The sequence below is a fragment of the Asterias rubens genome, chromosome 4 (genome assembly GCF_902459465.1).
Source record: "Asterias rubens chromosome 4, eAstRub1.3, whole genome shotgun sequence".
Lineage (NCBI taxonomy): Eukaryota > Metazoa > Echinodermata > Asteroidea > Forcipulatida > Asteriidae > Asterias > Asterias rubens.
Window position 1 is genome coordinate 14,424,420 of NC_047065.1, and position 13,079 is coordinate 14,437,498.

The 13,079-nt window shown below is 41.2% G+C and overlaps 2 protein-coding genes across 2 annotated transcripts; one reads left to right on the forward strand and one right to left on the reverse strand.

Moving 5' to 3' along the window:
- Nucleotides 1-1,625: 1,625 nt before the first annotated feature.
- On the reverse strand, nt 1,626-4,048 carry LOC117288959 (forkhead box protein Q1-like). Its single transcript, XM_033769836.1, has 2 exons — nt 3,926-4,048; nt 1,626-2,735 (listed from the first exon to the last, which is right to left on the reverse strand). The coding sequence occupies exons 1-2, from the start codon at nt 4,046-4,048 to the stop codon at nt 1,626-1,628; spliced, it is 1,233 nt and encodes a 410-aa protein (XP_033625727.1).
- A 1,858-nt stretch (nt 4,049-5,906) lies between these two features.
- LOC117289374 (zinc finger protein 626-like) lies at nt 5,907-11,559 on the forward strand. Its single transcript, XM_033770472.1, has 3 exons — nt 5,907-6,012; nt 7,721-7,861; nt 9,334-11,559. The coding sequence occupies exons 2-3, from the start codon at nt 7,729-7,731 to the stop codon at nt 11,472-11,474; spliced, it is 2,274 nt and encodes a 757-aa protein (XP_033626363.1). The 5' UTR covers nt 5,907-6,012; nt 7,721-7,728; the 3' UTR covers nt 11,475-11,559.
- Nucleotides 11,560-13,079: the final 1,520 nt, after the last annotated feature.

A 13,079-nucleotide genomic window follows, 5' to 3' on the forward strand; every position in this document is an offset into this window, starting at 1 on the left:
ATTTAATGAGAAAATGTTGGTCATCAAAGCAAGAAAATAATGGAAAAAAATACATTATACAGTTACTGTGTGCTTTCAGCTACCTAAAAAGGAAGTTCTTGTTTATTATAGTGATGTCTTGTCTTTTAAACACGGGATATGGAATTTTATGTATTTACGTTATGAATTTTATAATAATAAATAAATGAGGACAACTTGGGCTTAATCCGCCGTGTGAATTTTCAGTGTTTGAACACATTTTCCTTTTCGATATTTTTTATGTGAATGGCGTGTTACCCGTACCGATCCTGTATCAAACATACATTATTTACAAAATACAATTGTATTTGTTTTCTCAATTAGGAAAAAGACTAGACATAACTTAATTTAGTATAAAAATATTTATCAACAAAAGCTTGTTTACATTTTAAGAGGAATGCCTCATTATTGTACCTCAACATAATGAAAACATTCATGTTATTTATTGCTAATTGCACCATTTTTCCTCTTTAAATGGCAATGTATTTTTCAAACAAACAGTTTCTTAAAAATGCAAATTTGGGGCAGGAAGGAAAAAATTGTCTCCTAAAACTACCGCTGTACATAGCCTCCCATTATATACAACCTCACTGGCATGCAACTTCACTTATATATTGCAAAATACACAATGTCCACATATTAAAGGAACACGTTACCTTGGATTGGTCGAGTTGGTATTTGAAAAGCGTTTGGAACCATTTTTTATAAAATGCATATGGTTAGAAAGATGTTTTAAAAGTAGAATACAATGATCCACGCACATTTGCCTCGAAAGTGCGTGGTTTTCCTTTTACTTTGCAAACTAACACCGTCGGCCATTTATGGGAGTCAACAATTTGACTCCAATAAATGGCCGACCGTGTTTGTCGACGAGGTAAAAGGAAAACCAGGCAATTTCGAGTGATATTTGTGTGGATCATTATATAATACTTTTAAAATATCTTTCTATTCACATGCATTTTATAACAAACGGTTGCAAACGCTTTTCAAAGACCAACTCGACCGATCCAAGGCAACGTTTCCTTTAACATTCAATTTACACATTTTGAAGAAGAAAAAAAATCCCTTAAAATATTTCTGGATGAGTTAAAGACAATTGACACTATTGGTAATTGTTAAAGACCAGTCTTCTCACTTGGTGTATCTCAACATATGCATAAAATAACAAACCTGTGAAAATTTGAGCTCGATTAGTCGTCGGAGTTGCGAGATAACTATGAAAAAAAAAACACCCTTGTCACACGATGTGTCGAGAACTCAAATTCTAAACTTGAGGTCTGGAAATCAAATTTGTGGAAAATTACTTATTTCTCGAAAACTACGTCACTTCAGAGGAAGCCGTTTCTCACAATGTTTTATACTACCAACAGCTCCCCATTACTTGTTACCAAGTAAGGTTTTATGCTGGTAATTATTTTGAGTAATTACCAATAGTGTCCACTGCCGCAACACCTCAGCAAGAAATAATTTTTTTAAAGAAAAGTGTCTACAAACTTTATCTTCAAACTGTGTAAGTTTAATGTTAAACTGTGGACATTGTGTTACAAAAAGAAAATACAAAAAAAAATACAAAAACCCTTAAAACACTAGGCAACTATAACGTTAAACTATGCACTCATAAAGTCACATGGTCTCGACATATCGAGAATTCTGACGGAATCCTCGATTGCGAACAAGGCCATTTCGTCTAAGTCCAGTCCGAGACTCGTCCGAATAGCCGAAGCTACCATGTAATGGTTGCCGAATGAGGAGCTCGGCACTCTTTGTGAATCATCGGAACCCTTCGCCTCAGTAGACTGATGACGTTGATAGCTGCAGTGTTCGTAACGTCGGAAACTACCGAATATCTGATACGGGTGATGGCGTCTGGCGGTTGCGTGCTCGGACTTTATTCTTAGCTTTCTCTGAAGGGCACCTACGTCATAGTAGGAAGATTGGAATTCCATCTTGGGCACGATGTTGTCGGCAAATTGAAGAGAATGTCCTCCCCTGGAAGAGGGTGCCTTCTGCTCATTGATGTCTTGGTAGGTCTTAGCTTGGTCATGGTGGAAGCTTTCCGCCTGATGACGGCCGTTTTCATTGTAAAGCGAAATGTCAATGGCACTGTCCGGGACAAACAGGTCGTTCAGAAGTTCCCACTCCTCGTCAATAGGCTGGTCACGGTGACCAACTGGTGGGTTGACAGACGGCTGCAGACTGGGCCAAGCGAGACTCACAAACGACGGGTTGGTCGACGAGTTGACACCGTTGCTCTCACGCTGCGACGGTGTGAGAATCGAAGAAGCTTGTTCGTCAGCAGAAGAGGTGACACTGAGTGGCGTTGCTGGTGAAGATTTGCGATTGGGTGGTGGGGATTTGCGATTGTATTGAGGTGTGGAAGAAGGCACGGCTGTACCATTGCAGTTGCCTTTACGTCCATGGATTTTGCGAGTCGAGGAGATGCAGGGTGAGCTATAAGGCACCTTGGTGTTAATCTTACGGGTCAAAGGGCAGCTCTGATGCAACTGATAGTGGGAGCACTCGGCATTCAGTTTCCAGAAGTTGTCCTTGGCGTTGGGTTTACCTTCGTTCTTGAGCACCTTGACGAAGCAGTCGCTGACGGAGAGGTTGTGACGAACGCTGTTCTTCCAGCCCACGTAGGTGCCGCGGAAACACTCGTAGTGACTGGACATGTGGCTCTGAATACCTCGAAGTGTCAGCATGCCCTCGGGTGAACTCTAAGGGAAATAAAAGACATGAAATGGAAATGTTAATTCAGCGGACATATTCATGTTATATAAAATATTAAAAAAAAACATTTGTCCCATATTGAATTTTAAAAATGTTGCATAAGGGGAATGTTGAAATTGTCCATTGGGTGCGTTTCATTCCCTGGGTCGATCCCGGTGTGCTCATCAAAGTGGCGTATAAAAAAAACGTGGGCAGAACGTGGGCAGATAATAATCCCCACGTTCGTCCTGGAAAAGTCGCCTACTTTTCTTCTTTTTTTTTACCCTCGTTCAACCTGGAAAAAAAAAATACGCATCACATCACCACGCGACCCTTCTCGTGGTGACGTCAGCGCAACTCGGGTCAGCCCCAAGTGGCCCGCTTGAGGATGGGGTCACTTCGGGTTGACGTCACCACGAGAAGGGTCACGTGATGATGCGTATTTTTTCCAGGTAAAACGTGGGTATAATACACACGATCGTCCTGGGGAAAAAAAATAGACGACTTTTCCAGGACGAACGTGTGGTAGTTATCTGCCCACGTTCGTCTTGGAAAAAAATAAAATACGTCACCCGGATGAGCACACCTCATATGAAGGACACCTCATATGAAGGACAGATCCTCCGGTACAGATACCCCTATGACACCGGCACGCCCTATTAAACTGTTTTGAAGGGTGCGTTCGGGATTAAAGAATTCAAATTGACATGCAGACTTATAGAGTTGGGAAAATCTAGTGTTTATCTCAAATTCCATTCAACACTAGATGGAAAAGGCATGTAAGTCAATCCCATCCATTGTTTTACTGAAATTTGCTTTCTTCAAATGAATTAACTTAGGGTGCATGCACCACGTCCATTCGAATACCCGTCCATTCACATGTGGAAACCGATGGGTGGTTTCGGGTAATCATAAAAATGACAACCATAACAGAATGCTATAAACATGACGACTGCAATTCAAGTCATTGTTTATTAATATTGGGTATTGCTTCTTGGTAACGTGGCTGCCGATTTTTCCAAATTCTTGAATAATGACATATTTACAGTTTTTTTTGCGGAAAAACCATGGTGGAATAACTCCATGGACAAATTAACGAGCGTTTTTGTAACACGTGAAGGGAAACAAATAATAGCCAGAAATAGTGACATCTTGAAGAGTCTCGTCCCCCCTATCTATCGGATAGTGGAAATCTTACCTTAATAGCTACAGCGATGAGTTCGGCGTACGAGAGCTCAGGCTTCACCCGGCGTTGGTAGTTTGGCCGGCGGGACTTGGGTCGACTTTTACCCCCCGAGCAACCGGTGGATGCAGAGGCCATTTTACTCATAAGATATTATGAAGGTTACTTGGAAAGTGATTGAGACTAATGAATCACTTTGAGCTGGTAAAAGTATTTGCAAACAGGTCATCGAGGGAGAGAGAACAAAATTTCGATGTTGTATCATGAAGAAGTCGTCAAGAAATGACAAGTAGACGCAACTTGTTCCGAGAGACTGCACTGTCCAGCGGGCAGGGACAATGAAGCGGGCAACTACAGTAGGTACGGTTACAAAATGACGGCGGCAAGACAGAAGCCCGCCTGCCCTTGTCTCCTTTCTTCGGCACCGAATTCTTTTATGAACTTGCGGTGGGTTCAAAAGAACTCCCGGTCGCTTCTTCAGAAGTTTAAGGTCGGCTATCTTTTAGTCTTTCTGCGGCATCTTGTGAAGTATTTAAGTTTGTTGGGTGGGAGGTAATAAGGATGGGGGTTTTACAAGGTATGATAATGATGGGGGATTGTGTAAAGGGATGTTATGAGGCATCCGGTGTAGGCCTATTATTTTCCAAGAATTTTACATGTATAATAACTATCATAAAAATAACCGCCGTGTACTGGAAATGAAATCGTGTTGATCCATTTCGGTAGATTAGTGTATAAACTCCTACATAATAAGAATTTTGAAGATGAAGATAATTATTAGTTTAAGACTTCAAGAATCTGCTGCGTGCCACCATGGAGCTATATGATGTCACACACCGGCCACTAGTCTTGGTGGCGGTGAGTCGGTACGGGCGCTGCTGCGGTGTGCATGAAAGGGACACGAGAAACGTCTTGCACAAAGACTAACCGGCCACACGATAAAAAGCTTGACATTATGGTGGTTGAACATTTGGTTTGATGACTGGGCCCCAAAAACAATCTTGTGGAAAGTTGTGAGTTGTCTGCATCATGCAGGAGCCCCAACATACAATGTTTTCATCGATGTGACCCCCTCCTCCCCGCCCGCAATTGTTTTTCTCAGTACATCAAAATTGCCACCGTCGTAGGTACTTTTCATCAAAAACAAATCAGGAACGTCATGATGGCAATTCTATACGGGCAAACTACAGAAAAGAATTGCTCCCCGCACGGCTCTCTCTAGACTTGTGGACAAGTCGTTAAATCGGCCCCACGCGCTGAGATAGTGCTCTCGCGAGATCACTGCTCTCGCGCGAACTGATGGCTCCCCGATTTTGACTCCTCCTCATTATGAGGAGTCGAAATCGGGGAGCCATCAGTTCGCGCGAGAGCAGTGATCTCGCGAGAGCACTATCTCAGCGCGTGTGGCCGATTTAACGACTTGTCCACAAGTCTAGGCTCTCTCCCGCACACGCACAACCTTCTTTAGCTCGTCATCATTATATTCAACCGAGAGCTGAATGCTGTGTCGATATTTATTAGCCTTTTTGAAAATAATGGTGGACACTATGGGGTTGCCCTGTTATGTTTTGGGTGGATATAATCCGATTTACCTAAAAATAATAGTGTCATGCTATTGTGTCGGCCCACGGAGGAATTTTTTTCATGTTCGGCCATTCCTCAAGATGGCTTGATCTTCCTGAGTGCATGCTGAGTCCACCCTCAACCACCTCCAAGTCCAATTTCCTTTGAGCTTTTTCGGGGAAAACCAACCCAGAAACACAAAAAAACACCCCAAAAGGTTAGATCTGGATTCGTTGCCTATGCATTTGGTTTGGTTTGTAGACGTTGGGGAATCAAAATAAATTCATCGTTCATCAATACAAAATTATGTTTTATTTTGAATTATTTAAAGTAAAATTAATTCATGCTGATCGTCCACTTTGTACGTATTCACTTACTTATCGCCGTCCCAGCCGCGCCAACAGAGGGCGGTATTGAAAAGCAGAAACGCGCACAAAATCGTGCACACATCCCAGGCATTTCCACAAAAACGAAACCAGAAACACCAACATTTGGTTGTGTTTGTTGCTGATATATCTTAACTTTCTTAACTTTGTAAGGTAAGTTCTGCAACTGAGGAATTCGTGTGCCACGTAAACTCCATTTTTGCCCCCAAACTACGGGGCCTTCTAACGACCTCGACAAAAACCAACATCACTTGGCTTGTCCTTTTTATTTTACGTGTACGTGTACTGTATTGTGATTTTGCGCCATGTCTGTGATGTACATCGACATTGTGGTTTTAGTTGCACGGTGGGTACCAGCAACCTCCGTACATTTTAGTGTTGAACTTGGGGAACTGTGTACGAGTTGTTCATTCTTTGGCATTTTGAACCTAGTTGTTATTTTATTTTAAAGTTTTCCCTGATATCTACCTTCTAAAGTTCTAGTTCGATCATTGGTGGATCATTCATTGACTTGAGTGTCAATCTCACTCTGCTACCCCGTACCCCCCTCCTATTCTCAGTTGTTGTTTTCTGGCTTAATTAAACATGGAGGTAGAATTAAACATAAAACAAGTGTGGTTGGATGGCGTTCAATTGATTTATTTCTATCATATCTAGTTACTGTATCTACCTGCCCCCTGAACAAGGCAAGAGTCCATTTGGTTCACCTCAGTCTCATGGATGGTTTTCTATTTTTGTTTGATAGAGTCGCCCTTGCTCTATCTATGGTAGAGTCTACCCTATAATAATTTTGTTGTACTTCAAAAAGTAAAAAGTTCAAACAAGTTGAAACTTGAAGGAAGTGAGCTTGTTGAAGGCACGGACGGAAGAAGAATTTCCTCCATGTTGAAATTGTACACAAATTTATGCATTTGACTTTGAGATGAGAAATTTTAGACCAAAAAGAGTTAAAAAAGGAATAAAACAAAAACCTGGGCTCTGTAGTTTACTTGTTTAAAAATAATTGATCCTGCCGCAGATGTCAATAATAATATATAAAATAATTTGGCCAGTAGTAGGGCAATATGTCTTAGCTGCACCATGCACTACAGTTGACTTGCTAGAGGCTGCAATTACATTTTTGTTTAGAGGACAATGCCACTTCCAATTTGGAAGCACACTTAAAGTCTACGACTACGGGAAAGCCTACTTTTGAAGGGGCACCAAGGCCAAGACCAAGGCAACAGAGGTTGTGACCTTTGCGTAAATCCAGGCCTGACGAATAGTTGTGGTAGTTTTCCCACGGATGGAAAGTGGGGGGGGGGGGGGGGTGAAGTGGTGGCTTTTTGAATTGGCAATGTGCATAATTATCTTGGGTTTATTTCTCTGTTGTAGTGCAACTGAGTCACAGTTAGTCATCCAGGTACATAAGGCGCACCAATGTTTTGTGGATCTAAAAAGTCAGATAAGACGCGTCTTATCCGCAGGAAAATATGATATAATGTACCTTTTTCCAGTAGACCAATTAGAGCTTTCTTTTACCGGACTTAAATCTGGCAGCTAGTGCCCTCTTTGGTGCATGTAGGAGTGGGCAACGTTATTATAGGCTTACAGAGAATTTTGAACACTGCCTGGGCATGTATACATTACATAGGAATAGGCAAAAATTGTAAGAAAACTTTGAGTGGAGCTTGAAATCAAGCCAAAAATATTAAATCTCTAATTATTTGATATTGTGGAGAAACATGGGCAAATTTGGAGAGGGTAGGGTGTAATTTTGCATTTTGGGGGGTGATTTGACACGGAATGACCCTTTCTAATTGTTTTCTAAAAATGTTAAAAAAATTCCCTCAATCTTCTTTTTCTTCTCCCCCTAATTTAGAGATCATTATGGAGGATTCTGAAGATTTGCATGTCTGCTTAAAATGCAATGGGAAGATACTCGGACTGGACAAGTACATCGAGCACAGACGGACTAACTGTCAAGTCAAAGCCAAGGAAACAGAAACTCACCCAAGAAATGGTATGTATTTTATGGATTGGGAATGACTAAATGACTTTTAGTACTCGTGCTTAGATTCTGCTCGTTTATGATAACTCGATTCTACATTAATAGTATTATTATATAGAAAAGTTTGCGGTAACACCATGTAATAACAATCTCTCAATGAGTTGGGGTGGTTCTGAAAAGAACCGTTGGATTAACTCGTATAAGTAAATTATAAGTAAATTTAATTGTACTTAAAGCCACTGGACACTTATGTAAATGACCACTCTTCTCACGTGGTGTATCTCAACATATGCATAAATTAACAAACCTGCGAAAATTTGAGCTCAATCAGTTGTTGAAGTTGCGTGATAATAGTGAATGAAAAAAACACCCTTGTCACACAAAGGTGTGTGCTTTCAGATGGTTGATTTCAAGACCACAATTTCTAAATCTGAGGTCTCAAAATCAAATTCGTGGAAAATTACTTCTTTCTCAAAAACTACATTACTTCAGAGGGATCCGTTTCTCACAGTGTTTTATACTACCAAACCTCTCCCCATTACTCGTAACCAAGTAAGGTTTTATGTGAATAATTATTTTGAGTAATTACCAATAGTGTCCACTCCCTTTAAATAAGGGAATAAAAGGGTAGCGATGAGTTCTTAAATATGGTAGCAACGAGTTCTTAAACGGCCATTAAAAAGCGGCAGTTTCGTTGCCGTAAGATAAAGGCCCACGGCAACGACCCTGCAAGGTATTAAACGGCCGTTTAAGAATGAGTCACTACTCATTTATTTAAATTTTTATTGGCAGAGTTTTTTGTACAATGCCACACAGTTTAAATTTAAATTGTTTGTTCAAATCAGTTAAAAATCCTACAAGGGAACTTGGCAAAGCTCCCACAAAGGGATATTAATACGCCAAGTAGGTAACAGTCAAACTCGCTCAGTCTCATGACACAAATGAACAAATTGTGGTTCAGGAACTAGACGCCAATATTCTAGTCTTACTATTTTTAGTTTTTACCCAGTCACTGATGTGTGTTAACACTGTATTCTCAGTACTTTCCAGAGTCCTGTGAAAAATTAATATACCAGGCTTATTACTCGGGTGGGACTCGAACCCAGGAGCACGACCCTTGCGATTCTAGAGCAGTGTCTTACCAACTAGACTACCGAGATTGCCCGGCCAGCAGCTAGAGGCAGTTCAAATCCTAGGTTTTGACAGCGGGTACCGCAACGATATAATAGATGTTAAATTTACATCAGGGATAAATAATATTAATTTTGTTTTTTACCCATACACCGATGTGTGTTAGCACTGTATACTCAGTACTTTGCCGATATTCTAGTCATTAGGATTGCATTCCAACCACTTGACCACAGTGGCGTAAACTGTTTTCTTAAACTGGTAAAAAGAAGTTTCTCTATATTATTAACTTAACACTCCAAAGTTGTAAACAGAATATAAGTCTATCCTGTTTTCTTTTTTTCCCCTTCATTTAGAAACAAATGCTACATCTCCAGAAGACTCATCCATACAGCAGGGTGAAGATGGCTCACCGGACATCCAAACTGAAAAATCTAAACAGAAAAGGAAGCGAGGTCGCCCAAGACGAATCATAAGGCAAAGTGAAGATGAGCAGACCTCAAAGGAAAGTGAACGAGTAGAGAGAGAAATCCAAGAAGCGTTGGATTTGTCTTTGCTCTCTGAGAGCAACAAACAAGAAAATGGCGAAACTTCGGACGCGGTTGTCACTCGTACTCGGAGGAACAAAAAGCCAAGGCGAAAATTTGAGAATTGCTTTGCTGATGACCATGATGATGATGAAGATGATGATGATGACGATGATCAAACATGGCAAAAATCCAAATTGGTCAAGGGGAGGAGCTCAGCGTCAACAGGAAAGTCTTCAAAAAAACGAGGAAGAGCAAAGAAACCCCTGCCTCCCGAGGATGAACTAGCAATTGAAAAGGCCCGTGCGGAAGACCGCTTTATATGTGAACTCTGCAAGTTTTCCAGTCTTAGCACAGCTTCACTACTGCAGCACCTTAAGACTACGAAGCACACGGAGCATCTGGCAAATGCTAAGGGGGACTCTGACGCCACGTTTGAGTGTAATTCGTGCCCTTCAATCTTCTTCACCGAAAGTGCTCTGACGCACCATCAAATACGACACCAGCAGCAATGTAAGTGCAGCAAGTGCGGAGTGGATTTTGAGACGCGAGCAGAATTGGGGAAACATCGCAGGATAGAACATGATAAAGAAGTAAGAAAAACCAGCACTGACGTCTGTGACACATGTGGAAAGGCATTCTCCAGAGGCTACTTAAAGATTCACAAAAGAATCCACTCGGGTGAGAGACCCTTTGCTTGCGATATTTGCCCCTTCAAGACGAATCAGAGGGGGGATCTGCTGATGCACAAGAAGAGACATATGGGCATCAAGGACCGCAAATGCCCCACTTGTGATTTCATCACCCTCAGGTCGTCAATCTTGAAGAACCACATATTGACCCACACCAAAAGAGAGAAGACCGAGGAATGCCCAACCTGCCTCTTGAAGTTCTACAACAAAAATCTTCTGAGATCCCACGTCTACATGAAGCACGTTCTAGCGCGGGACCACTCGTGCACAGAGACGGGTTGCACATACAAGTTCAAATACAAGATTGAACTTGTTGCGCACATGCGAACACACTCTAAAGAAAAACCCTTCTTGTGTACTGTGTGTGGTTACTCCGGATCCTCTAAGCAGGCTTTGACCAGACACTTCCGAAAGCACACCGGTGATAAACCTTTCAAATGTGACTTCCCTGACTGTTTCTACGAGGGTCGTGTCTCAACCCACCTTACTCGCCACAAACGGCTTCACACAGGCGAGAAACCATACAAGTGCCCATACTGTAACTACCGAGCCAACACCCATGAGAATGTCCGGAAGCATATCCGTAACACAAAGAAACACGCAGGACTCAGTGTCTACATGTGCAAGTTTTGTAAAGACATGCAGACTGACCGCTACCAGGAGCTCGTAGATCATGTACGGACAGCACATGCCGAGCGCTACCTCACATTTGACAAGGTTTCCCACCAATCAGGCCTTCTTGCTGATAAGGAGGAGGTTGCGACTGCAATTGAAGATGGCGAACAAGAACCTGTGCCAGACGGCCACCAAGGACCTGTACCAGATCACCCACAAGGACCTGTGCCAGAGGACCACAAAGGACCTGAGCCTACAGTCAACCCTGGAAGAGGTATAAACTGTGACCTACAGATCAATATCCCTACCCAAGACATCGAGTCCAACCTCCAGGTTGTTGTGCCGACCTCAACGGTTAACAACTCTGACCTGCAGGTAGCCGCTTCTTCGACCTCTGAAGTGACCTCTGACCTGCAGACAGCTGTGCCGACCTCTGAAAGTAGTAACAGGAAGTACATCTTGGTGGTCCAGGAAGGAAATGAAGAGCGCCCCCAGGAGGTTGGGGATAGCACCAAGGAGGCAGACCAGGCATCAGCAGGAGAAGATGAAGAGCTGCAGGAGATTCAGATGGTTACTGTGGAAGGACAAGCATCTCAGGCCCTTGAAATGCTCTTGAGACATGCCAATGGATCACAAGGTTCACAGGACTTTATCATCTATTGAGATGAGTTCAGCAGGCAAAGGGTTTGTTTTAAAGGCACTAGACATGCTTGGTAATTGTCATAGACCAGTTTTTTCACTTTGTGTATCCCAACATAAAATATCAAACAGGCTGTGAAAATTTGGGCTCAATTGGTCATCGAATTTGCAAGAGAATAATGAAAGAAAAAACACCCTTGTTGCAATACATTGTGTGCTTTCAGATGTATAAATAAAAGGCGTCATCTGAAGTCTTTTAATATTTGAGTGAGAAATTACCTGTTTCTCAAAACTTACGTTACTTCAGAGGGAGCCATGTCTCACAATATTTTGTACTATCAATGTCACTCCATTGCTTGTTACCAAGTAAGTTTTTATGCTGACATTTATTTTTAGTAGTTACCAATAGTGTCCAGTGCCTTAAAGAGTTCAACCACAAGAAATTATTGTGAAATTTATAGGTTTCTGATACCAAGTCCAAACTATCCCCCAATCTTTCAAAAACCTCTTCAGACAGGTGTTTAATAGCAAAGGATTGAAGGTTCTAAGTGTTTCTTTTTTAATTCAAGACTTTGAGGCTGGGGCAAGTTGGGTTGGTGGCCTAAATTTTTGAATTACAAAAAATTCCAAAGTGTACAAAATATCAAAACTACGTTTGAATGAATTGATTAACAACACAAGACAAGCACAAGACAAAATTTTGCTCAAGTAGCTCTTTAAACTTCTTATAGTGACTTATGAACAGCATACAAGCGATCACAAGTTTTTAAGTTATAATCTCCATAAAAATAAAGATGATTTTATGTTTTACTCCTGTGGGATCTAATATACATAAATATACCTGCACATTTTTACCTCGGTAATGAATCCACAAAATGTCAGTGAAAGTTTTGTATCTGTTTCCCCCTAAAACAAATCATATAATCTATTCGCAAAATAATTATTTTTGTTTTTCCAGGAGAAAAACCTGTTTATTATCAAACTCACTCGTATGTACAACACAACTACATGTGTAATCAATCCACAATTTAACATGCAAACTACTGTAGGCCTACATGTAGTCAGTTACAAACTACACACAGTTACAAATAATTTATAATATGGCACCCAAAAACACACTCTGTATAAAAACCCACAGGCATGCTTTTATTACAATATTTAAAAATGCTGATCGTAAATATACTTAAAAACAAATTGCAAAAACATAATCTGAAAGGGAACACAATTTATTTGAAAACTTCCCCAAAATGCTGTTGAAAAAGAATATGTTTTGATTGTTGGTGCAAGAGTTCCATCAATTTTTTAACCTGTATTGATCGTGTCACTAAAGTCTCCATTGATGGCGAATTCTCCTCTGATCATGTCATGCGGTACTCCTTACCGCAGGGTGCTGTTTTAGGCCCACATGGGTTTATCTTATACACCTCCCCAATTGGTAATATCATCCGCGCTTTCAATATCTCATTCCATGCTTACGCGGATGACATACAACTTTATGCCGAGTTTGATCCCAAATCAAATGGTGACTGTGAACAGGTGCTTGCAAGGTTATCTTCTTGTATTGGTGTGATCAACGAATGGATGATTCAAAACACACTTCGCTTAAATGTTTGAAGTGAAAATTACCTC

Excerpts from the sequence above, each read along its gene's own strand:
- LOC117288959 (XM_033769836.1), bottom strand. The coding sequence starts at position 4,048 with ATGGCCTCTGCATCCACCGGTTGCTCGGGGGGTAAAAGTCGACCCAAG. Across the intron at positions 2,736-3,925 it reads TCATCGCTGTAGCTATTAAG|AGTTCACCCGAGGGCATGCT; the intron begins GTAAGATTTCCA and ends TATTTCCCTTAG.
- LOC117289374 (XM_033770472.1), top strand. The coding sequence starts at position 7,729 with ATGGAGGATTCTGAAGATTTGCATGTCTGCTTAAAATGCAATGGGAAG. Across the intron at positions 7,862-9,333 it reads AGAAACTCACCCAAGAAATG|AAACAAATGCTACATCTCCA; the intron begins GTATGTATTTTA and ends CCCTTCATTTAG.